At 37.6% G+C, this 25,884-nt stretch overlaps 5 protein-coding genes across 5 annotated transcripts; 4 read left to right on the top strand and 1 right to left on the bottom strand.

Annotated features, from left to right (window-relative positions):
- Positions 1 to 2,667: 2,667 nt before the first annotated feature.
- Positions 2,668 to 3,715, top strand: LOC101306244 (cullin-1-like). The gene is made up of 2 exons (XM_004301704.1): positions 2,668 to 2,776; positions 2,886 to 3,715. The coding sequence occupies exons 1-2, from the start codon at positions 2,722 to 2,724 to the stop codon at positions 3,713 to 3,715; spliced, it is 885 nt and encodes a 294-aa protein (XP_004301752.1). The 5' UTR covers positions 2,668 to 2,721.
- Positions 3,716 to 4,269: 554 nt separating this feature from the next.
- On the top strand, positions 4,270 to 6,271 carry LOC101296293 (putative RING-H2 finger protein ATL21A-like). Its single transcript, XM_004300315.1, has 2 exons — positions 4,270 to 4,967; positions 5,764 to 6,271. The coding sequence occupies exons 1-2, from the start codon at positions 4,313 to 4,315 to the stop codon at positions 6,003 to 6,005; spliced, it is 897 nt and encodes a 298-aa protein (XP_004300363.1). The 5' UTR covers positions 4,270 to 4,312; the 3' UTR covers positions 6,006 to 6,271.
- A 3,418-nt stretch (positions 6,272 to 9,689) lies between these two features.
- LOC101296573 (cullin-1-like) lies at positions 9,690 to 13,298 on the top strand. Its single transcript, XM_004300316.1, has 3 exons — positions 9,690 to 9,725; positions 10,510 to 10,553; positions 10,744 to 13,298. Exons 2-3 carry the CDS (start codon positions 10,538 to 10,540, stop codon positions 12,984 to 12,986), a joined length of 2,259 nt encoding a protein of 752 aa, XP_004300364.1. The 5' UTR covers positions 9,690 to 9,725; positions 10,510 to 10,537; the 3' UTR covers positions 12,987 to 13,298.
- A 3,632-nt stretch (positions 13,299 to 16,930) lies between these two features.
- Positions 16,931 to 22,183, top strand: LOC101296868 (palmitoyl-protein thioesterase 1-like). Its single transcript, XM_004300317.1, has 12 exons — positions 16,931 to 17,303; positions 18,335 to 18,419; positions 18,787 to 18,838; positions 18,922 to 18,942; positions 19,028 to 19,081; positions 19,431 to 19,481; positions 19,975 to 20,037; positions 20,612 to 20,677; positions 20,786 to 20,824; positions 21,194 to 21,316; positions 21,444 to 21,536; positions 21,754 to 22,183. The coding sequence occupies exons 1-12, from the start codon at positions 17,207 to 17,209 to the stop codon at positions 21,952 to 21,954; spliced, it is 945 nt and encodes a 314-aa protein (XP_004300365.1). The 5' UTR covers positions 16,931 to 17,206; the 3' UTR covers positions 21,955 to 22,183.
- A 275-nt stretch (positions 22,184 to 22,458) lies between these two features.
- Positions 22,459 to 25,344, bottom strand: LOC101297152 (putative dual specificity protein phosphatase DSP8-like). The gene is made up of 6 exons (XM_004300318.1): positions 24,635 to 25,344; positions 24,124 to 24,246; positions 23,943 to 24,036; positions 23,589 to 23,671; positions 23,425 to 23,514; positions 22,459 to 23,023 (listed from the first exon to the last, which is right to left on the bottom strand). Exons 1-6 carry the CDS (start codon positions 24,851 to 24,853, stop codon positions 22,634 to 22,636), a joined length of 999 nt encoding a protein of 332 aa, XP_004300366.1. The 5' UTR covers positions 24,854 to 25,344; the 3' UTR covers positions 22,459 to 22,633.
- Between the last annotated feature and the right edge of the window lie 540 nt (positions 25,345 to 25,884).

Raw genomic sequence — 25,884 nt, forward strand, 5'->3', positions numbered from 1 at the left:
ATATATATATATATATATATATATATATATATATATGAGGTCGATAAGTTTCACACTAAGGTAATTACTGAACTATATACTTGACATCATCAACCTTACTATAATCATGTATGCCTTTCATTGCACTGAAATAAGAGGAAATGATAAATTGTTTTTACAACATATGGCGCTCATGCAATCTGTACTGAGCTGTGCCTCGCTCCCCATTTTGGGCATCCATTTGGTATTTTGGATTTTTTGTACACCTGCAATAATCTACCCAGGTCAGCAAGTAGTTTGCAACTTTGCATATACACATAAACGCATCCACCTGCCAACTACTTTGCCACTTTGCACTCATGCAGTTCATGTAAAAATTTGAGATGAGCCGTGGTCTGGTTGGTTAAGGTGTTAACTAACAACTTTGAGGTCATGAGTTTAAATCTTATTGACATATGTAGGGTGTGTGAGTTATTTAATAAAAAGTTTAAAAAAAATAAAAAATAAAAAATCTTTGCACTCATGCAGTTCATGTAAAAATTTAGGGAGTCTTTTGTGGGCTCTCGAGTCATTGGATTAGTGTTACAGCCCAAGCTATGCGAGAGAAAGATCTTGTAAATGACAATTTTGCAACTAATGTGTGGCACTATTATGGCTTTCATATTACCCAACAGACAGACAATCCTCTTTCTTTTATTGGATTTTACATAATACTAGTGATTATACTGTATTTTCAAAAATTATGATTATTTTGTTATCAACTTATCATATATGGCGTATGGCGGGCAAGAAATGATCTGATTTTTCATAACACTGAAAAATATTAGAATTAAATTCAGTTTACCTCATTGTGGTTTAGAGGTGAATTTATGTTAGTTCCTAAACTTTCAATTTCATCAAATTACCCTCCGAGCTCTTATTTTTCTGGTAATTTAGCTTCTCAACCCCCAAAACGTCATCAAATTTCAACGTTCTAATTGAACGGAGCATGAGTGATAGGAGACGGCAGACAGAAACACAAGAACTCGAGGAGTAATCTGATCAAATTGAAAGTTTAGGGACTAACATGAATTCACTTTTAAAGCACAATGAGATAAACTGAATTTAATTCAAAATATTAATTGCTACATGAGTTGCTTTCAAAGCTACTTCAATCAGGGACGGAACATAGTGGAGAGATTTTTTTTGTTCTTCACAATAGTTTGAGGTAGGGTTTTATAAAATAAACATGTATATAAGCACTAGCCCATATAAAAAGTTGAAGAAGTCTAACAGCCTAAGTATTAACATTAAATTACAAGATTCATGTTTGGAATATAATAAAAAAATCTACCCAAATCTACTCCTTAACTTTTAAAGGGCACCTCCACATATCTTTTTAGTAAAAAGATATAATCATTCGCCTTCATCAACTCTAAATATAACATGTTCACCAACGAAAAAAAAAAGTAGTCTCCCCTGTTCGAAAAAAATCTCCAAGTCTCCATCACTCGTTACTGAAAAGTTTGAATTTTCATATGTACATTTTTGAATTTACACAAGCATTATTTGCAAAAAATTCTACAAAAGCATTATTTTCATACATTTTGAATTTTTTTATCAAAAAAAAGTTTAGCCCAGATAGTTTTGTAATCTTGGTTCCGTCCCTGACTTCAATGGTTCACAATTATGTTTATTCTTCATCTTCTTCTCCTACAAGTAGCACACATACCGTTATAAAATGGACACCGCCTCGTCCTCAAATTTTAAAAAACTTAACTTTGATGGCTCACTGTTTAATAATGCTCAACCTTCCGCAAGTTTTATAATTTGAAATGATCAAGGTTGTTTTGTTGTTGACACCGCAAAGTTACTAGGTCACTCAATGTCCTTGTTGCTAAAGCCTTTGGCCTTAGAGAGTAAAGATGGGTTACAAGCTGCTTTGATCCACAACATTATTGATGTCAAAGTAAAGAGAGACTCAAAGCTTATGATAGATTCGATCAATGGCAAAATTCAAGTTCCTTGGTGTATCAGTATCTTAGTTTATCATGATGTCAGAACATTGTCTACTAAATTCTAATCTGCATAATTTATCCATGGTTTGAGAGAGGCAAACTTTGACGCGGATGCCTTGGCTTCTCTTGCCATCACATTATTACTAGTGGTTCTTGAACTACTACTCTGCCAAATGCGTTTTGATCATGGAGGTTTTTCTATGTATTTTCTAAACTAGTGATTTGAATAGAGTACTACATTATCAAAAAAAAAAAAAAAAAAGAATTAGAGGACTTCCTGCATTTTGATTGGTTAATGGTGGGTCTCAAATGCCAACCAAAGCTTTCAATTTTTCTAGGTCCCTGCTTCTTCCACAAGTCTTTAACTAACTGGATATCAACAAACAATTAATCGAAATAAAAACTGGGAATCAACCCACATAAACACTCTTTGATTACACAAACTCTGTTTAAACTTGTCTTTACTCTTCTTATCCTGTTCTTGAAAACGAAAGACAACGAATCCATCTACGTCTTGGAGAGACAGAGGCTTCATAGCCTCTGATTGGATCTCCCCCACTTGGACACTTGAAGTCTACCTGGGTGTGCTTGACTGACTTTTCCTTATGAGCATTCCATATCATCTCCTCGTGAGCATTATATATTATCAATTATCTCTGTGTTAATTTGAACCTTCCACTCCTCATTGCCTGTGCAGCTCTTCATCTTCCTCATCCTCTTCAGTTCCATTTCTTTCTTGATACAAATGGCCTCCAATGAAAATCGCTCAACAAGGCAACAAAGGGACTGTCGTGTCAAACGTAAATGCCATCTTCTTTTATTTTCTCTTGTTTCAAATTCATTTACATAATGTTGAGTATTGCATGTCAAGAAACCATGCTCCCTCTCCTTACCGCATTTTTGTTGTAGCTGGAAAATATGGAACAAATCTATCAACATCGACAGATGGCGAATTCATCCAGTTTGATGAAGGATGGGAGTTTCTGCAGAAGGGGATCACAAAGCTGAAGAGGATCCTAGAAGGACTACCAGAAACTCAGTTCACCTCAGAGGAATATATGAAGCTCTACTCCACTGTTTACAAAATGTGTACTCAGGATCCCCTTGATGATTACTCTCAGCAACTTTATGACAAATATCGGGAGACATTTGAGGTTTACATTATTTCAACAGTGCTGCCAGCTCTAAGAGAAAAGCCTGAAGAGTCGATGCTGCAGGAACTTGTCAAAAGATGGAAAAATCATAAAATTATGGTATGGTGGCTGTCACGCTTCTATCACTTTATTGATTGCTACTTCATCGCAAGGAGGTCACTTCCCACCCTAAATGAAGTTGCACTTAAATCCTTCCGGGATTTGGTTTATTGTGAGGTGAATGCTAATGCCAGAGTTGCTTTGATTGATCTGATTCACAAAGAACGCGAAGGAGGGCAGATCGACAGAGAGCTAGTGAAGAATGTGGTAGAACTGTTGGTTGAAATCGGAAATGGGAAAATGGATGCTTACGAGAAGGACTTGGAAGCTCACATACTGGAAAACACTAGCGATTACTATTCTCTTAAAGCATCAAGTTGGATTATAGAGTATTCTTCTCCAGATTACATGTTGAAGGTCGACGAATGCTTGAGAATGGAGAGGGAGAGAGTTGCTCATTACCTGCATTCAAGCAGTGAGCAGAAGCTGGTGAACAAAGTTAAAGATGAGTTGTTGGTGGTTTATGCAAACAATGACATAAAGTAATGATGGAGATTGGAGACATTTCTGTCCCATTTGCTTTCCAAGTGTGTTATTGGCAGCTATATAATATTTGGTGTTTAAAATGTACCTAGTAGATAATTACATGGAATTTGAAGGCATTACAATTTACAAGTCAACAGACTTAAGCCAAGAAAACAAAATAAAGTGAGAGAAATGATGAATTATGGACCCTTTAATGCCGTATTGGAGAGGTAAGGGAAGCAGAGAAGGTGCCCATAGACACCAGTCTACAAGAAAACCCATTTTCCTAACAGAAAAATCAACCCCTATATACACTCTAGCCAAAAGTCTGTTAAAGCTCAAGTCATCCCCATTTCTTTATAGACTACTTTATATACACCAGGAATTGTTTAATCTTTCTCTCAATTTCTTCTGGTTCTAGGCGGCCAAAGCTCAAGTCTTTTCTCGCCAAAAAATCGCCAAAAAAAAAAAAGCTCAAGTCTTTTCGGTCTTCCCCACTTGGAGTCTTCTTGTGTATCCTAGACTTATTCCTAGTTCTGCTCTTTCCTTGCATCACATTTTTTCCTTATATAACAACCAGAGGAAACCCCTTGCAGTTGTGTTTCTCATTACCAAGCTATGCATTCCTTCATCTTCTTCATTCTCTTCTTTCCTTCCATCTTTCTTGAGACAGAAGCCTCCAGTGAAATCTGTGAAACAAAGAAGTGCGCTGTTGGAGCTCCTGAGATTCGGTTTCCTTTCCGAGTAAAAAGCCAGCAGCCCCAACACTGTGGTCACTGTGGTTTTGATCTTGACTGCAGCAACAACAGAACCACAATCCACATCCCATCTTATGGTGACTTGGTCGTGAAATCTATCTCCTACGATAGCAAGATACTTGAGCTTCTTGACCCCAAGAACTGTGTCCATGGAGTCTTTCTTAATCTTAATCTCTCCCTTACACCACTTCAATACTACTATGTCATGAAAGAGTACTCGTATCTCAATTGTTCAGTTAGGCTACCAAGATCTTTCACAGAAGTTCCCTGCTTGAGTGGCTCTAGCTACCATGTGTACACTGTTGAGCCTACTTTTGCTGTACCAAATTCTTGCAGGGTAGTGAAAACTGTTCCTATTCCTTTTGAGTATAGTCCCTATCTGGCTGATAATAGCTTCGGTCTGGGATTAACCTGGAACATACTTGGCCATGAAGATTCTCATGAAGCAAAAGTAGGCTCATTGCAGACTGAAACAGAACAAGAAACTGATTGCTTCACAATGGCACATGTTAAAGGTAAATTCTATCTTCCTTTTGCTTTTGCCTTTTCAGTTCCCTCACAACTCTTTAGGAAATTAGTCTTCTACTTACATATTATGGAGGAAACTAAAGTGGAAACAAAAGGAATATTGTTCAACTTCCAAGATCAGAAACCATTAGATACTTTCGAGGGAGAGACTATGATATCTTAGGACTTAAGTATTCACTTTTCATGAAGGCATTAACACATAAAACCAAAAACAAATCATGACATATAGTAAGCAAAATATTAGCCAACTTGTAGCAGAATCAATGACAATATGCATATGCACATATGATGAACTGAAATATACAATAAACACTTGCAGCACTTCAATATAATGGAAACTGCTACTGGATAGTGAATGTTGGTTAATGTATCGGAAATGAAATATTAAAGGATATCATGTCAGCAACTATTTTCTCATTAATTAGTCTTTTGTTAATCTTATGTATAATAAACAAAAAAGAGAAATGTTGTACTAGGGAAGAATCTGATAGAAGATTCCAAAGATTGTAGAATTCTATCCTACCCTTTATTACTATAATGTCAAGAAATCATTTTATGTTACTGTCAAGTTGTTTAATTGACAAAATAGACTTTGACTAACTGGTCAGTCATCCATAAGAACCGAAGGAAACTTTGGTTCTAGTCACCGTGTGCCCCTCCTGACCTTTCTAACCATCTTCCTAGCAACTCAACAAGGAACTTTTGCCAGTGTTCTATACTATTCAATGAATTTGCAGTTTTGCATTGAAATGGTTTCTAATACTTGTGGCTTGATCTGTGCAGTGTGTGTTGCAATTCTTATTTTCGTGGCGGCAGCAGTTATTATAAGAGTAAACATGAATCAGTCCATAAAACGACATAATCAGAAACAAGTGGAAAATCAAATTCAGGTTGAGGAACTGCTGGGAGAGTACAAAGCCAACAAGACTGGAAGATATCATGAAGCTGATCTTAAGCAAAGCAACAGCCAGTGTGAAACAGTTATGGACATTAAAATCATGAAGACTCAGAAAGTGCAAGTATGATATTTAAAGCCAAAAAAGATGTCCCCCATGTTAAGATGCAGTTCTGATGTTGCTGGTATACACCAGTTCCGATGATGCAGTCCTATGTAAAGAATATAAGGCCTATACACAACAGGCACTAATCTCTATTATGCTTTTTACGGCTACTAAAATTTCAAGTATGTAATAGGAGTAGAGATTTCAGTACCCTACAGTTTTACCTTTTGATGTTGCTACTGGTGAATAACCATCCACTGTTGAAGTAGTGAGGTTTTTGTACTTTACATACATCGATAAAGCCGGTTTCGTTTTATTACCACATGATTTTATTCCAGCACGCTTTGCTCTGCAATTAGAGTAAGCATCACCTAATTGGAAACTATAACTGTGTTATGAGAAAACAATGAACTCAGATACGATGTTATAAACATAATGCAAATGGGTGAAAAAAGAAAAAAAAATTATGAGATAGAGAGGTTGTTTATTTTCTACTACTAGCAATGAGCTTATCTTCAATGAACACAAACCAAAGCAGAAATGGTTTGATAAGCCCCATTGCCCCTCCTCAGATAAAAAAAAGTATGATCCTTTTCTTCAATTCATCTTCCCTGCATGACAAGAAACTGCACTTAAGGGGATCCGAAATCCAAATTATTGGTTCCCATTTCAGTTAGGGGCCAACAGCTCTAACTGTGGTCACTAGGGCCATCATATATGATATAAAACTGCTTGATCAAGCTCCTTGATCCACAGAATTATGTTATGAAGTCCCCAATACTAGTATGTTGAGAAAAACTATTATCTCAACTGTCATGGACTTTACTCCCATTGTACAATTGCACAGACTCCTATTTAGGTCATCAAATTGCTGCCTAACATTTGTATCTCATTAAATCACACTGCATTAAATAACTAAAACATCATGTTATCATGATGCCACACCCAGACATTTAGCAGAGTTCATTCATTCAACTCTTCTCAGATTTGAAGACACAATAAGAGGGTCATTACTTCTGCAGATGTTGCAGCCATTCTTTCCTTGTCATCATCATCACCATATCTTCTACATCTTTTCCTTCAATCTTACAATTTTATGGAAACAAAAGATTCTTCATTTGGTAATTTTGGATTCCAATAATTCCAGTAGACCTGAACTGGAAGACATGCCCTCAGTGGATACTTAATCAAAACTACATTGGAACAGAATCTGTTTCTCAACTCATTCACTTGCCCTCTAAAACTCCTACGTTATTACAATAGCATTAAATTTGCAATACCTTGTACCCCAAACCAAAGATCAAAACAACCCCTATAATGTTGGAACTGCTTACAAACTCCCTGCTACTCAAAACCTTGAAGCACACAACACATGTCCATGCCGAAAAATGAGAAATCCAAAGATCAATCTACAACTAAAATGAAGTAAACATTAACCAACCAGAGAAACACCCAAAATCTGCATCTGGGTCTATAATTCTCTCCCAGCACTCCCTAATTCAATAAACATTTGTATACTTTAACTTTCAATTTAAGCAAGAAAACAAGGGCCTTAATTTGTGATGTTCCCACACACATGAACCTAAGGATATTATCCAACAAGTTATTTTTTTTTTTTTTTTTTTAAGAGACTAATGAAATATCACACTGGAAGTTTGCCACTAAATATCCCTATGCAGTGTCAACTAACCCAAAAAAAATGACCATCCAAATCTATTCTAGTAATCATAACTGAGCTAGCATTGGAACCCATGGAGGCAGAACGGAAAGCACTGACAGTAAGGGAGAGGGCCGGTATACCTGGAAGGGAGAAAGAAAGAAGAAGCCTAGAGATGGAGGGGTTGAGTTATTGAGAGTTCTGATGTTAATGATACAAAGCCTATTTAGTTATATAACAGCAATTGGTCTAAAAGGGTCCTTTGGCTACCAAAATTTCAGTGATGTGCTTAAGATAGAGAATTTTGACAGACTGAATATGTTTACCTGTTAGTTGCTGGTTTTGAAATAACCATCCACGTTTGAAAATCCACCACTTCATTTGTCTGGAAATAGTCGTAGTGGTCTGCAAAGGCATATCTTACAAGAATCAGAAATACTTGAGTTACTACTTAATACCAATCAGCGACTCAAGAGTTATAGCACTATAATCTATAGCAGGATACAAATCAGTGAAAATCATGAGAGAGAAAGAGAAAGAGAGAGAGAGAGAGAGAGAGAGAGAGAGAGAGAGAGAGAGATGTGTACAATTTCTAGCAGTGTACTATCTATTCCCATCACAGCAAAGCACAGTCAGTTTGATAAGCACATGCAATTCTGGCCCTCCTTAAATAAAATCATTGTCTGCAGTTCCAGCTTCCTTGATGGCCTTTACAGGGAACAGCATAATACCAAATTGCAGAAATGAGGCTCCCAATTTGGGATTTCATTTCCAAGTAAGAGGCCAATATCCCCACTGCAAAAACAACACTTCTATAATACTTCTGATCATATGGTGTCACCTGGTCATATAACCAAATCTTATCGAAAACTTAAGCACAGTGAAGTCCACAATATAACTATGTTGTGTAATAGTACCAGCTCTGTCGTTTGGCTAACTACAGCATTCTTACATAGTAAGATTGACTAGATTCATACTACAGCTCCTGATTTCTCATTCTGAAGATGCAAGATCATGGCCATTGCTTCCTCAGGTGCAAATGCTCCATCAGCATTTAGATGTTCGAATCAATGGACCCGAATAGCAAGACAGGACATTTTGAGCGCATACAACACCCAAAATAACATTTTGAACAACCCTCAGTCCCCCATTACGCAATTCACTTGCTTTCCCTGTAAACTCACATGAAAATCAACAAGCAAATTAGTGCGAATCAGCCAAACCAATCTGACAACCTCTTTGTTTAACACTAAATCATCTGCATTAACGTTTGGAACCATTCAAGACCCTAAATTTTGAGCACACACTACACCTAAACCACATTTTGAAGAAAACCCCATTTACTCATCACTTGCTTTGCTTATAAAGACAAACATGACAAGTTTATATATATTATAAGACAAAGTACAGTAATTGGAAACAACCAAACACCAAAATCCCACATCCAAACTCACTGCTAAAAACCCACTCAAGCTCAATACCCAGAAACAATATGCAAAAGAATCCTATACAATTGAACACAGCAAACGACAACCAACAAGCAAAAACGACATACAATCTGGACCTGGGTAAATAACCTAATCCAATACAAACCAACAAAACAAGGACCCTTCTATGAAATTCCCCAATAGAGAAAGAAGAAAAGGATTCACCTTTACATGTTCAGAAATCAGAACCACAAAGCCTCCTGATTTCCACAGTAGGAACTTACCCAGAGTGACCCACTTGGGAGATATTTCAAGTGAAAAACAAAGCGTTGAAAACAAGGGAGGTAAAGTTGTTTTCTTTTGTGATGAGAGAAGGGTAGACTGGGTAGTAGTGAAAAAAAGGGTATAAAATACAAAAAAAGAAAAAGGGTGGTACTTATATCTGAATTGATCGATTGGGTTAGGGTATTGGACACCATTCTCAATTGGGTTTCTATTGCAGTTCTGACTGAGAGCTCTTTCTATCTTCTCCTTCCTTTATGTCTCATCTGGGATCAACCTGGGTCACAGTTCATCACACCCATAATACAGAACAGAAGAGATAATGCTTCTTCTTCTTCTTCTTCTTCTTCTTCTTCTTCACCAGAGCAATTGTGAAAGGTGAGGTCTTTACTTTCATCTTTATCATTTTCATTTTCTTTTGAGTTGGGTATTGAAATGAATCAGATACCCAATTAATCTATCTCTGTAAAACTAAAAACTGAGGAGAATTTCATGAGGTTGGCAGAGTTAGGAATCTCAAGGTACTCTAAAGAAATGAGATTTTGGTGTTACTTTTTTGGTCTATACATATTGTTTTTATAGAATTGATAGAAATAAGGAAACTGCCATGATAGTAACTTTAGTGTTAATCAAGAAAGTACAGAACTTTGAATGATGTAGCTGTAGATATGGTTATGGGCTGTGCTTGTTATATGAGTAGTCAATTTCATTGAGCATAATCAAAACGTTGAAATTTTGATGAGGAACTGGCATTTCAAATGCATTGGATTAGTTTACAACAAAACCGTCATAGTTATTATCAGTAGATGATGAAGTGGCTGCCCAATTTAAGACTATTGTCGCCATATATAGGGGATTACGTAGACAGATCTTCCTTTGTGAGACCCTTTGCTGCTCTGGAGCCGATTATGTCCATTTCATTGATGGGTTGCTGCTGTGATGTTTAAAAGAGGCTCGCCTCTTGACATGTACTCTCTGCATACTATTTGGCTTTTCATTTCCTTTATGTGAAACTATAAATAGCCATGAATATTAAAACATCAAAAATGAAAGAATGTTTGACTGTATAGACAACTTGTAAAAGAATTTTTACCTATATAGACATATCTTTTGTATGTAGTTAATCAAAGGTTCGTGCTCTGATCAGGATTTTGATGTACAGAGTTTGAAGACAGAAGATTTCTCAAACTATGGCGAGGGACTCAGGTAATTCCTTAGTAATATCATCTTGTATTGAGTATATGAGTTCCATGAAAAACAAGGTGATATAGTGTACGACTTGCTTTAATAAATCTTACAACTCAGAAAAGAATAGATGGTAGAAATTGAGCGCTTATGTTAACAAAACTATTCTTAACTGAACTTGTTATCTTATGTGTTATCATTCTAGTTGCAGGGTATGGAATATTTGTGACCACAAAAACCGAACTCGAAGTTATCGAGTGGGATCAAGGATGGGACTATATGCAAAAGGGGTTCACAAAGCTGAAGAGAATTCTAGAAGGATTGTCCGAGTCTCAGTTTACATCAGAAGAAAATATGATGCTTTACACAACTATCTATAACATGTGTACTCAAAAGCCCCCATATGATTATTCTTGGCAACTTTATGACAAGTACGGGGAAGTATTGGATGAATACATTACTTCAGCGGTCTTGCCCTCTTTAAGAAACAAGCATGATGAGTTTCTGCTGCTGGAGTTTGCTAAAAGATGGGAGACTCATAAGGTTATGGTGAAGTGGCTATCATTCTTTTTTAATTATCTTGACCGTTTCTTTGTATGTCGAAGATCACTGCCAAAGCTAAGGGAAGTTGGACTTGCCCGCTTCCGTGAATTGGTTTATCGGGCTGTGAAGGCTAATGTGAGAGCTGCTGTTATTGCTATTATTAATAAAGAACGTGAGGGGGAGCAGATTGACATAGCACTATTGAAGAATGTGGTAAATATATTTGTTGAAATGGGAATGGGACAAACTGATGCTTATGTAGTAGACTTTGAAGCTCACATGCTAGAAGCTACATCTGAGTACTATTCTCGAAAGGCATCAAGTTGGATTTTGGAGGATTCGTGTCCAGATTACATTTTTAAGGCAGAGGAATGCTTGAGAAGGGAGAGAGAGAGAGTATCTCATTACCTGCATTCGAGTAGTGAGCAGAAGCTGATGGAGAAAGTGCAATTCGAGTTGTTAGTGGTTTATTCAGGTCCACTGCTTGAAAAGGACCTTTCTGGATTTCATGCTTTGCTTAGAGATGATCAGGTGGAGGATCTTTCGAGGCTGTATAGACTTTATAATAAGATTCCACATGGCTTGGATCCGATTGCCAAGTTATTTAGAGAGCATGTTACCGCGGAAGGTATAACCTTGGTCCAACAAACAGAAAATGCTGCAAATGACCACTCTTCAAATGGATCTGGAATGCAGGAACAAGTTCTTGTCAAAGAAATAGCCGAGCTGCATGATAAGTATATGGCATACGTCAGTGATTGCTTTATGAACCACTCTTCCCTTCGTGTGGCTATTAAAGAAGCTTTTGAGGCAATTTGCAATAAAACTGTTGCAGGCAGTTCTTGTGCTGAATTACTTGTAGCACTATGTGATAATATCCTCAAAACAGGTGGCCGTGAGAAATCGGGTGATGAGGCTATAGAAGAAACTCTTGAGAAGGTTGTTAAGCTGCTTCCTTATATCAGTGACAAAAACCTTTTCTCAGAATTCTACAGGAAAAAACTTGCTCGTCGGCTGATTTTTAATCAGAGTTTGAATGAGGACCTTGAAAAGAGTACTTTAGCAAAGCTGAAGCAGCAATGTGGTGGACAGTTTACCTCCAAGATGGAGGGGATGGTCACTGATTTGACATTGGCTCGGGAGAATCGGACTGGCTTTGAGGAATACCTTCACAGTAATCCAAATGTGAATCCTGGGATGGATTTGACAGTCACTGTTCTTACGACTGGCTTCTGGCCAAGTTATAAATCTTTTGATCTTAACCTTCCTGTAGAACTTGTCAAGTGTGTCGAAGTTTTCAAGGGATTCTATGAAACCAAAACAAAAAACAGAAAACTCACCTGGATTTACTCATTGGGCACTTGCAACATCATCGGGAAGTTTGAGCCAAAAGTGATTGAATTGGTTGTATCCACCTACCAGGCTGCTCTCCTGCTGTTGTTCAATACTGCGGATAGATGGAGCTATTCAGAAATATCCACGCAGTTGAACCTTAACCATGACGACTTGGTTAGAATTCTTCATTCTCTGTCATGTGCCAAGTACAAGATCCTTGTTAAGGAGCCAAATACAAACACTATTTTGCCAAGTGACACCTTTGAGTTCAACTCTAAGTTCACACACAAAATGAGAAGAATTAAGATTCCTCTCCCACCGGTGGATGAAACAAAGGAGGTAATTGAAGATGTTGACAAAGATAAGCGATATGCCATTGATGCTGCTGTTGTGCGGATAATGAAGAGTCGTAAAGCTTTGCGTCATCATGAATTAGTTGTGGAGTGCGTAGAGCAGTTGGGACATATGTTCAAGCCTGATGTCCGAGCAATTAAGAAGCGGATTGAAGATCTCATCACCCGCGACTACCTGGAGAGGGACAAGGAAAATCTTAAGATGATCAGGTATCTTGCATAATTCAAGTGCTGGATTCCTCACTCATATAACTTTGGATAGAGAGTGGAACATGAATATATGTAATTATAGTTTCTTTGAATGTTAGAATTGCTGTGAAGTATGTGTATTAGAAATTATGACTTCACAGGGGGAGAGTGGACTTTTTTCTTTCAGTTACCTATTACAGCCAGTTTTGTAACATTTGCCGAGGAGATTTACATGAAATGTGAGAGAATGTCGTCTGATTTTTAATTTCTATTGTTCCTTGTTCTTTTATTTGAATCTACAGATGTCATGACATATTCTAGAAGAGTAGAAGACATACATTTTTATAACCCATGTATGTGTATGTATGCTCTCTGATTTCATCTTTATTTGTTGTCTGAGGCATTATGTTTATATGGCGATTCAAGATATCTTCATGTAATGCCTTGATGTCCAACGTTATCAGCTGAAACTCGAGCAGAGAATGGAAAGAACCAGCTCCAGATAAACTAGGAGATGGTCCTTGCTCCTCAGAGCTTGATCTTAGCTAAGAGGCCGAGAAAGATATACAAAACCTAAACCATATATAAAGTTACACAATGCAAGGAAGTCAATAACCATGTTCTTACTCTGTTTTTGAAGACCAGCTTAAAATTTTAAAAAAATAAACAACCTCAGTACAATGTAAACCAGAGAAACAAGGTACGCCCTTTACTAAACTAACTAGCCAGCTTGAAATGTTGTACCCTACTAAACTAACACGAATTGTTCTGTGATTATTAATCATAAAATATACTGTTACAAATCCATTTTCACTACATATGTATTCAGATCTTTCTATATCAAAATACATACATACACCAGTTGCATTACTTGGAGAAAGAAAAAACAAAAGGACAACAATACTAACGATCATTAAAAGTACTCCGTGCACCCGCTTTCATTAGAGTCAGTACTGAAAACTTGAACCAACACATCAGGAGCTGCCCCAGTTGCCAAGGTTAGCTCGGGGCTCGGCATCAATTTCGTAAACTGGCTCTTGTTCTGGTCTGGATCAGAAGCCTTATTATTGGAACATCCACTTAAGTCAGAACCCCTATTGATCTCGGAACATTCACTTAATAATTTCATATATTTCAGCTTCTTCTTCTTCCTCTCTGTATTAGAAGCCTTATGCTCTGGACATTCACTTGATTTTGTAGATTTCTGCTTCTTCTGTTCTAATTCAGAAGCCTTATTCTCTGAACAATCACTTAACTTCGTAGAGTACTTTCTCTTCTTCTCCGTCTTGTCTGCATCAGCAGCCTTATTTTCTGGACATTCACTGAACTTCTGTGAGTACTTTCTCTTCTTCTGCTTCTTCTGGTCCGCATCAGAAGCCTCATTATTGACTTTTGAACATCCACTTAAGTTCATAAACTTGCGCTTCTTCTGCTTCTTCTTATTCTCTGAACCTGAACCTGGAACTGGACTAGTCCCATCCCCCATTGGCATGAAGTCGTACACTTTAATTGTTTGATCATCAGTAGCTGGAGGTGCCCAGCTGATTGGTTCTGGTGACAGCACCACATCATTGTCAGCGGCATACTTCAGCTCATCGAGCTCTGCTTGGCGAATTAAACGGATCAAACGCTCACTTTTTTCTTTGCGGTGAGCAGTTTGGTGCCCTCCTAAGGCCTGAGTGCTTGAGAAAGCCCTAGAACAAAGACGACATGTGTAAAGATTAAAGCTGAAAGACTCAATGCTCCGTCTCATGGGTGCAGCTATCAATGGGTCTCCCATGTTTGGGTTGCATAAAATCTCAGCAGAGGTCATATGGACGGTCTGGAACTAAAAAGGAGAAATGAAAGCAAAAGAGGAGGAGGAGAGACCTCTGGAGCAACTTGTAGTTTGGGGACAACAAAGTGGATACTACGCTTTTATAGATTACTAATCCTAATTCACATGGGACAAGCAAATCTTAAACAAGTAGACGCGCGTGTTAAGACTAGCTAGCCTAACTAGGAATCCTAACTAGCTAAGGAATTGGAATAGGGAACCAAAATATATTAGTTAATTATTAGCTGAGCTTAGAAGAGAAGGATCCAGGAACAGGAAGCGCCAGGAAGTTGAAGAAGCAGCCGCGCCGCTGGTCATCCTCCTCCGGTGGCAAGATCTGCCGCGGGGCGATCCGAGAAGTAGGATGATTATTGTGCCCCCCGAAGATTATATGCCTCCTCCTGGGAAAGGGAAAGAGGATTACATCAGAATGGGAAACCAAATGAGTGAGGGATAGGGAAATCACAAGAACCACCGTTGGCTAATTACATCAGAATGAGTGAGTTTCTCCTGGCCTAGTCCAGATTGGCACCGGACTTTTGAGTGCCCAAACCAGCTGACTCCTGAGCTAAAGGAAAGGCTAAAAGAATCAAGAAGCAAGTTGGGAAATAGTAGGGCATATTAACCATTGAATCTATGGATCGTTGTTTGATCAACAAAGTAGAATCTTGCTAGTTCGGGTTTACTTGACACATGAAGTCATAAATATATATTTCTCCATTACAATGTTGGACAAAGGCCCTCGATCAGTACTCAAAATACTCATTGCGATTCAAAGTCATTGCTATTTGCTAATGACTATAAAACCTTATCGAGAGGCCTAGCTTGGTTCCAATTTTTCTCATCAAACTGTCATGTATGTACCAAATACAATATCTTAATTTGAAGCCAATTATATACAGCAATCTGCATGTGTTAAATTGCTAAATTGACTTCAAAGAAATGCAATCACACTATTGAAACGAAGTTATATATAATACCCACCCGTGGGAGCCCTATGACCTGAGGGTTTAAGAACGTGTTAAATGCACTTCACCAAAATGAACAAACCAAGATAACCACACCTTATCGAGTAAAACTCACTCGCTCTCTAATCACACCTTATTGAATAAAGACTCACTCGCCTCTAATCATTTTAATGTTCCGCTTGGAGATTGGGGCGGAGATGGAGGTCTAGCCCCAATAGAGATGGATGACCTCAGTATATTTTGATTGGGGATGGGGGTGGAGAATGACCCCGGATGGTATTGTGATCCCATCCCCTACCCGCCCTATTGTCTCCTCCCTACCTAAACCAGTGATCACAGTAGACAAGAACCAATAGGATTCAAATGTAACATAACCTATTTCAGAAACTTGGATCGATACATCATTATTACAGTCAACCTTAAGAAACTGCTAGCATATTTGTAAAGGCAACCTCTCTATTACATTAACAAACGTACAAGAAAACATTGATGTTAAGATAGTTCCTGGAAATGACACCATAACCATAACACAACAACTAACGATACCACAACTAACCAAAACCCTAGTCGCTCGCTCAAAGAGCTAAGAGGGAAGACAAACCCAACAAAACCAAAAGAAAACTAAAAAAGAAAAAAGAAAATAAATAAGACACCCGACCTTAGCCAAACTAGAGCCCAGGACCAATCTCCAACTAATGGACCATAGACCCACAAGCGAGACCTATAGAGGTCGGATCCAAGCAACCGCAACCACTCGGGGTTGCAGGCAGCAATCATTCCCATGAAAGACCAAATCACAAGCCGGGGCAAACACCTACACAATTCTCAAAAAAGTATTTATATCAGCTTCCGCATTTTAACCAGTTTTGTTCACGTAGATGGCTGTATCAAGTAATAGGGTGAGATTTCATATTAGTTGTTCGGTTTAATTGCATCTTAGTGTGTACAACAATTTTCGCCACTATAATGAGAAAGGATAAATTTTTTCATTTTTCTTTTTCATCCAACCATAACCCCAAAAGCTTACGTGGCATCATCCTATCTCTTCCGCCATCATCCGACGGCCAAAATACAATCCTGGTGTAACCGGCACCAACAAAACCAAGCAGATTATCTGATCCAAAGCAATATGACACTGCCCATTTGACCATTTCCCATTGGTGACTTTTATGGTTGAGCAATTAAATTTCAATGGGTTACTTAGACAAACAATGAAGAAGCAAACCTGATATCCTCAATAAATTCTGAGCAGCGCAACAGTCCAATTAACCAGTCCGCGGTGGCTCAACCCATACGTGCCCCCGTGTTTTCTGCTTCGTCTCCACCAATCCCACACCGCCAATTGTCACTTTCACTATCAAGATCGTTTCTTTATTGTAAATACTTCAATTCTTGCACACAGTGATTGGTGTAGAGAAAGATCAAGAATTTTTCAGAGATAGCTAACACTTAACACTACCCAATACGATCATGAAGTTTGATTCATTGTCTTCCATTGGCTTCTTCTTCATCTTGGCTTTTGCATTCATACCATGTTCAGTTTCAGTGCCCTTCATAGTACTCCATGGTAATTTTGCGGTTTATTAGCTGAAAGATTCACTTTTTTTGTTTAAGTATCTGTTTCTGTATCTGGGTTTAGCTTATATAATCTGGGTTCTTGATGTTATTATGTTTTCTGTATGATTCTACAACTGTTGATTAATGTTTGGTATAGCAGCTTCTTGTGGTTGTTGGTGTGATTTGCTGTATTAGAGAGGTTTGAGAACTAATAGGAACTTGATCATTATTAGTTTGATGTGGTATTGAAGGAGTTCATGTAGACACTAATGTATATATTGTAGTATGTCTATACATTTAACATGTGTTAATCTAATTATCAAGAGATTTCATGAAATTCTTTTCTGCAAACTCGAATTTTTGTCTGTTGCGAAAGAATTATTTTGTTAAATAAATGAGTTGATTTGTCAAACCGGCATATGAAGATGATCAAGCTTATTATTTTATCAAGTACTACATGCTTCTAATTTGGAGGAGCACTTGAGATCTGGATTGGTTTTTGTGTCTTTTCTGTGTATTAGTAATCAATGTGAAGCATGATCACTAAGACGGATGATTTTGTGATGAACTTTGAATTTATAGAATCAATGTGAAGTTTTATTGCAAGATAATTTCAGTTGGAAAAAGCTGACATGGTGCTGAATTTTGAGATTTAAACTGTTAAAGAGAGGAAAACCAACAGCAGCATGGATGTTCTCATATGCTGTTGCATTCCTCGACATGCAGCATCTGACTGCAGCTGACTGTTTTATTCACCGGGATACTTTTGCACCAAGATCCGTTAACCTGCTCTTCCCAAATAAAGAAAAAAAAGAGATCCATTAGTCTGCATAACTGTTTTGAGATTGTAGGGTATAATGTATATCTTAAAAACTTGAGTGCTTTCCAATCTTCTCCCTCCCCCTCTCCCTCTCATATCCTGATTCTGATAGTTTACATTCTTGTAATAGGTGTTAATTTTTATCAAAATACCAATTTAACTGATAAGTTCTATAACATTTCTTTTTTCTCTGCTCCACTTCTGATGCTTTATCATGACAGGCATTGGAGATCAGTGTGCTAATAGAGGAGTTAAACAGTTTACGGAGCAACTGAGGGACTTTTCAGGTGCTGAAGGATATTGCATGTAAGTACATTCTTTCATCAAATCTATTTATCTCCTATTCTCCTGATTGTTCCAAGTTATATTCTGCAAGAGATAGTTTCTAGCAGTTCAAGCATCACTTTGCTTTTCACAATAACATGCTCTGATTCAATTCTGATCTTGCTTTGCTCATTATACAGTTAAATCTAAATGATTACTGAAATATACAATACCAATATTGCAACTTTAACTTTTATAGAAAAGGATGAAAAAATATGAGTAATGTGGTCATTGAAGTCTCTTGATTAGATGTGTTTGTCTTTCTTAGTGCTTTTCTGGGCATCATTTACATATCAGTTTAGTTATTATACTTTTACTGATGTTGCTTGGTTTTACCACCTTCCTGCAGAGAAGTTGGGGCTGGAACATGGGATTCCTGGTTTGTGCCTCTCGAGGAACAGGTAACGGCAAACAAAGCTTTTCATCTTTGGGATGATATTTTTATCTACATTTTCTGATTTGAACTTTTTACCCATGTTTGCAGACCAGAATTGTGTGTGAGAAGGTAGTAAGCTCTCTCAGTTACCATATATAGCTCCGGGATTTGGAAGCTTCTGTCATTTTAACAATGATTGCTATTATAACCATAGGTTAAAGAAATGGAAGAACTCAGACAAGGTTACAACATTGTTGGTCTCTCCCAGGTAATTGTTATCATCGGCTCTTTCTGGTAACTCATATTTTGATACAGTATGCTCCAGGTCTTCGACATGTTGATTGATATGCAATACGTTTGGAATAAAATTAAAACCTTAAGACTATATCCAATATGCAATGCGGACTCTCTTTCATTGCTCAGAGTTAGGTAGGCTCATGTGTTCTAATAAAAAAGTGTTGTCTTGAGTACCCAAAAGATCGAAAGGAAGGAAGAAAAAAAAGAAAGAACGAAAGTGTTTCGGTCCACTGTATGGGTCTTATCAAGTCACATGATTATGTGAAGTCCAAGATAGTCGAGATTGGTCGTTTCTCATAGATTCTTTTTGAATTTGACAGGGGAATTTGATAGGCCGAGGTGTTGTAGAATTCTGCAACAATGGACCTCTGGTAAGACATGGTCCAAGCTTCAAACAACTCTACGAATTCCAACTTTTTATTTCGTTCAGCTAACTACATGGATTGCTATTGTAGTTTTGGTTGAACCTTAGCTGCTGTACACTCATTGAGCTACATCCTTTAAAACTTATCATCCTTTAATTTATCTGATAATGCACATGAAATGGTATTCATAAGTTTGTTGAGATTTGTTCAGTTTCCAGCGTTATTATAGCTTGTAGGATTTATCTATGGGTCTTAAAAAGAAAAGAAAAAACGTCTGAGTCAACGAATGTCGTAGCCTTTTCTTTCTCATTGTTATAATTTCTTGGATTTTAATTTTTTTTGCCGAAGTTTATGTGCATGATAGCTGAATGGTCTTTAATGGTTGCACAATTGAAAAGGTTTGGCTGAATCAATTTAAGAGATAATTGCATTTTGGTATACATGTGCATACTTACCATTTGAACATGAGAAGTTTTACTTTTTCTATTTCTTGGAGCAGGTTAAAAACTTTGTGTCTTTAGGAGGGCCTCATGCGGGTATTGCTTCTGTGCCGCTCTGTGGTGTAAGTATTGCACTATCACTGTGGCTCTCAAGTCATTATGTAAATGAATGCATTTAACTCGCTGAAATATCATCTGGTTAAAAGACTACCTATGAACTACAATTGGACTGACTTAGAGTGTCAAGATTCACATGGTACCATTATGGTATATGAGCTTGATATTTTCTTACCTGGGGATTTGGGACAAGCTTATGGGTGTTACATTGTAAACCTGGTTCAACATTTATGAAGAAATTTGTGCTTGTAATACAAATGTGGATCAGCACTGTCTGCAACACGCCGTGCTTGCATAACATAACAGAATACTTTGAAAAATTGTATGATTGTCCACTCAAGGGTAGCACCTCCAGAAAATATTTCCACCAATCATACTGAAGGTGCCAACCTTTCAAGTGATGTCTATGTAGTATTTTCACTTTATATGTATTACTCATTCCTCAAATCATTATGGCCATATAATAAAACACAGATAAATTCCTGCTGAATAACCCTGAAATTCTGACATCTCTGACCTTTCTGATATGTCACTTTGCCAACTTGCTATTTTACTTGAACTCATTTTGTGCCTCTGCAGTCTGGCATATTTTGCATTATTGTGAACAAGCTAATCAAAGGGGAGATCTATAGTGATTATATCCAAGTATGCACCTGCTGATTCTTTCATCTTTAGCCTGGTGTCAATTTAAATTCTATTTGAGTATATTTTTGGTGAGGCATGACCTTTTTGAATATTGATTTGATTATGCAGGCTCACTTGGCTCCCAGTGGTTATATTAAATTGCCCAATGTGAGTAGCTAACTTAGTTGGAGAACTAAAGATATTTAGTGAGGCTTTTTACAGCAATATTCCTAATAGATAGAAGTAACCTTGCAATCATAAGCTAACTAAAATTATTACAGCCTGCTTATTTGCTTCCTTCCCTCTTGTTATTGACTTACTATTAACTTGAATAATTTGTTTCTAATCACTGAATGATCACGGGATATAGTACACTTGATGAAACAGCACTTACAAAACTCATGTTTTTAATTTTCATATAAAGCTAGTTACATAGGCATTCATATTCTGTTACACTTTCCATAATTAACTCAGTTTTCTTATGATGATGGTTGAGTGAATGACCTAAGCATCTGACTCACCAATGTGTGTTTCCAGGCTATGACTGATTATTTAGGGAGGTGTAGGTTTCTTCCAAAACTCAACAATGAACTCCCTGATGAGAGAAACTCTACTTACAAGGAAAGATTTAGTAGCTTAGAAAACCTTGTGCTTATTATGGTAAGTTGGAAAATATAAAATATGTACATATTTATATAACATTAGTTAATACTGAAATCTCTTGTTAGATTTCAATTGACATTTACGTTAACTAAAGAATATCGTATCATCTTTCTATTGTCCACAGTTTGAGCAAGACAATGTTTTGGTACCGAGAGAAACCTCATGGTTTGGATATTACCAAGATGGTGCCTTCAACTCAATTGTAGGTCCACAGCAGGTAACATAGAGTTGATGTCGTTGGCGTGAGTTATTGAATTCTCTTATTGGGAATTAACCTTGTGGTGAGAGAAAAAGTAACAATCGGATTTTTTCAAGAACTATTCATGGCTATACAATATGTCAATACCCTTTAAGTAGCCACAGAAAATCAAAGTGTTTTTCCAATATTTTGATTTGTTTTTTCACTTTGATCTAAATTTCTCATCCTTACGCAGACTGATCTGTACACTGAAGACTGGATTGGCTTGAGAACGCTGGATGAAGCTGGAAGGGTCAAATACGTTAGTGTTTCAGGAGGTCATCTTGGAATTTCCGAAAGTGATATAAAGAAGCATGTGGTGCCTTACTTGGTAAGTTTAACATCGCCAGCAAATGGAAACGAGGTCAATGGACCTCAGCATGGAGTTGTGAATTAATGAGGGGGTCATTATCCCCAGTTTCATGAAAGCATCCGCTGAGCTGGTTCTGTTGATTTGATCTGTATATGCAATCGACTGAAACCAATTGGTGAACTGAACTATCAATCAAAATTGTATTGTGGTTGATGGGGCTACTATGTACAGGAAATACAAATTAGTGTTCGACACAAATGACTAAGGCTCACTTACAAATCAATTGTGCCAAGACATTAGTAATGAAATATTTCCACTATTCAGTACAAACCATGCTACCTTTTTATATGGTGATCAAGAAAGTAGACTGAGCAGACTTGCTTTCATGCATGATCGTGGCAAGTGTTTCTCGAGGAAATCCTGGTGACCGACCAGGATTTACACATGCATGTGCTTGTAAAGACACCAACAGACTATTATCAGTCTTTCAGAGGGAATCCCAGATGGGAGTCGACAGTTCTCAAAATCATAAGACTAATCTGAATTAAAACTGGAAACTGCAATCTTAAAAGAAAGTAAGAAACAGAAGATGGTGATAAAGCTCAACTTTCATTCGATTACCAACTCAATTTACAGGACGGAGAAAAAAACAGAGTTTATTGCAGAGCCTAACATAGAGTTATTTCCATTTTTTCTGTACGACAGGAAATTATAAAAACACTTGGCAAATATTTTATGTATTTACGGTTTACTGAGGTTTTCCTCAGTAAACTTGTATGTCCACACTAATGCCTCCAAGATGATCAGTTGTAATCGAGCAGCTGCTTTCTCTGCCCAACTTCTCTGCTGAAATCCGCTTTTGGGCATGGCAACGGAGCCATAGGCATGAAATCCTTGTGAGAGCTGCCTGACCAGCTACACGAACCCGATAGACCACACTTAAGTCGGCCCATATCTCATTTCCTACAACACCAGACTGAAGAGTCGCATCATATCCTTCAAGATCTGATTCGGTCACCACTACTACAGAGCTCTCATCGAATGCAAGCAGATCATGCGAGGTAACTGAACTTAGGGGATCCAATATCAGATTTGTCAAGTTGCTGTAAACCACAGCTTTCTTCACCATGAAATAGTAGTACTCCTGAACAGCCTGCATAACAACAATCAAAGAAGAGTCAGGAGGTACAATAAAAACATTTCATATGTCAATATAAATCCATGTTAGTACACTTCTCTCAACCTCACCGACAACGCAATGTCTCCAATACAGAGCAATAATTCTAGATATCCACATGGTCATATTAGCTAAAAATCTAAATAGAGCAGATACAAAAGGCCAATTCACACCCAGAAATGAACCGAACAGTTGTTTCCATTTTATAATAATCACCCACAAATACCAAAGAATTAAAAAATAAAAATAAAAAATAAAAATAAACAAAAAAGAAGACGAGCATTGCCGCAGAGTAATAACAACATAAAATGCATGTTCCAAAAACCAAAACAGGAAGAGCATGCTCAGACAGTGAGCGCACAAATCATATACGTTACCTGCCACTGAGCAGAGGCCAAAAGCACACGTGGCCGAATCGACTTAAGATATTCATAGGCAGAATCAGGGGTCATCCGCTTGTGATGGACCTATAAAACAATGAAACATCAGAAAGCCGGCAATCTTAAATTAATTTGTTTTACTATTTCTGAAGTACACTAACCAAGTAGCAGATAACAATGGTTGTACTGCGGCCCCGTCCAGCTTTACAGTGAACATATGTTGTCGTCCCATTTGAAGCATTTTCTTCACAACAAAAAAAAAAGGAGAAATATATCATCAGATTATAGTCCAGGAAAGTCTGCATACAGATTAAAATAACAAACCAAATATAAGCAGAAGTACCACAAGCCCTAAGCCCTTTTTAACTAGAGATAAAACATTAAGTACTGCTTCGAAGCCAATCAAATAATTGTATGCCCCTTGAATATGAAATTGCAGCAAGCTAGTCCATATGCCTCCGCCATTGCAAAAAAAGGTTATTGAATAGGAACATCCAAGTTGCAAGAATGCTTACCATTAATGAAGTTTACAGCACGACAGATATCATTCAGTGATGGGGCAAAACAGTAGTCTCTTGTAGGGATCACCAGATGGCTAATGCCATTGGACTGCAAAAATATTTAAATACAAAGTTAAAAATATGGAGGTGCCCAGCAAACATATTGGAATGTATGTAAAACAAAGGAATCACATACCTGATAAAGAGATGTTGGAACCAAAGTCTCGTATGGCTCATTAAGAGTGATGACTCCACGAACTCCGACCTCCTTCAAGCGAGGCACGTCAGTAGGGAATGGAACTGCACCTAACAATACAAACTGAAAATACAAATGTTAGAAATTAAACAAAATCTATACAGTCTAACAGTTCAAGCACATAAAATCAAACTAAATAAACGCTGCAAGTCTAGTACAAAAAAACACCACTATAATCAACGAAACACCTCATCAGTCACACAAATCACTCAACAGAAATAGCAACGCGCATTGTTCACAATCAGATAAATATATTTGTATGCAATCAAATAAAGATCACATAAAATAAGTGCATCTCCAGTTACATGTCCAAGTGACAAAAAAGCCAAAGAAATTCATAATAACATCAGCTAAACTCACAATCAGAGAAATATATTCATATGTAATCAAATCAAAACCATAATTCAAATCAAACCATACACGAAAACTACTAGAAAGAGCAAATTGTTACCTCATCGACCTTATCCCACCAGCGAAACTCAGCCTGAAGCTTATTCCGAATGACATTGTACAGCAGAGTCGGGTAAAACAGCGCACGAGCCCCTGCGCCGATCAACACCCGTTTCGCATCCGATCCTACAACACCCCCACTACCACTCCCACGCCCTAACTCCACTTCTTCTCCGCCTCCGCCTCCACCTTCCCCTCCTTTCAATTCCTCAATATACATAGCCTCAAGTCAAACCCTAACCAGATCACTCCAAACCAACACCACAATCTCCACAAAAACCCTAACTTTTCACACTATTTACACACAACCACACCAGATCACACAATATCTAGCATCGAAATTTCAAAACCCTAAGATCTTCACCAAATCACAGAATCAAGAGAGAAAGCCTGTAACGTCTACAAGAGCGAGAGAGATGAAGAAGATTCGAATTGAAGAGAGAGAAATTGTAAGCCCTGGAGGAACTCGCGACCATATTTCGCGAAAACAGGGACGATCGGACGGCGGAGACGCGGCGGAGATGCGATCGGGGATCGTGAAATTCGGGGGATCGGAAAAGAGGGATTGGAAATTGAAGGGGGAATATGGGGAAACCCTAACCCTAAAGAAAATCGGGAATTGCTTTGCTTGGGAGGAGAGGAGAGGATAGCACGAGAATCTAGTTCCACCTTTTTTGGCTCAACAAACAAACTCTCTTCTTCTTCATAAACCAAACCAATTAGGAGAGAGAGAGAAAGAGAGATAGAGTCACGGGGGGTGACATAGAGTAAGGTATGAAGGGTTGACACGTGGAAATTATATGAGGGAAAAAAATTCTTTATTTTATTTTATGTGGAGTTTTGGAGATTTGGAGGCAAAGGTGGGTTTTTGCCGACAATGCTTAGGATATTGGATAATACAAATTATAATGAGAGAAAAATTCTTAAATCTTAATAGTTAATTTAGTCTAGCATTCTATCCACACAAAAAATCTTAATATTGTCTAATTTTTCAGAATTCTTTTAATAAAGGTGCTTTACCCGGTAAATTTCTAAATAAACCCAACACTTCAACTTTTGTCACACTTTTTTCTGTTTTGCCTTTAAGTCTATTTACACCCAGCATCTATTTCAAAACGTTAAACCCAGCTCCTCCGATTGTACGTCTGAGTTGTGTTTCAGTATCAATACAAACATCAAGAGCAATAATTTATCAACTCTGTTTATTTTTTGCAAACAATCTCTGATGTTCTATGCCACACAATTATAGTC

Source organism: Fragaria vesca, linkage group LG5 (genome assembly GCF_000184155.1).
Source record: "Fragaria vesca subsp. vesca linkage group LG5, FraVesHawaii_1.0, whole genome shotgun sequence".
Classification (NCBI taxonomy): domain Eukaryota; kingdom Viridiplantae; phylum Streptophyta; class Magnoliopsida; order Rosales; family Rosaceae; genus Fragaria; species Fragaria vesca.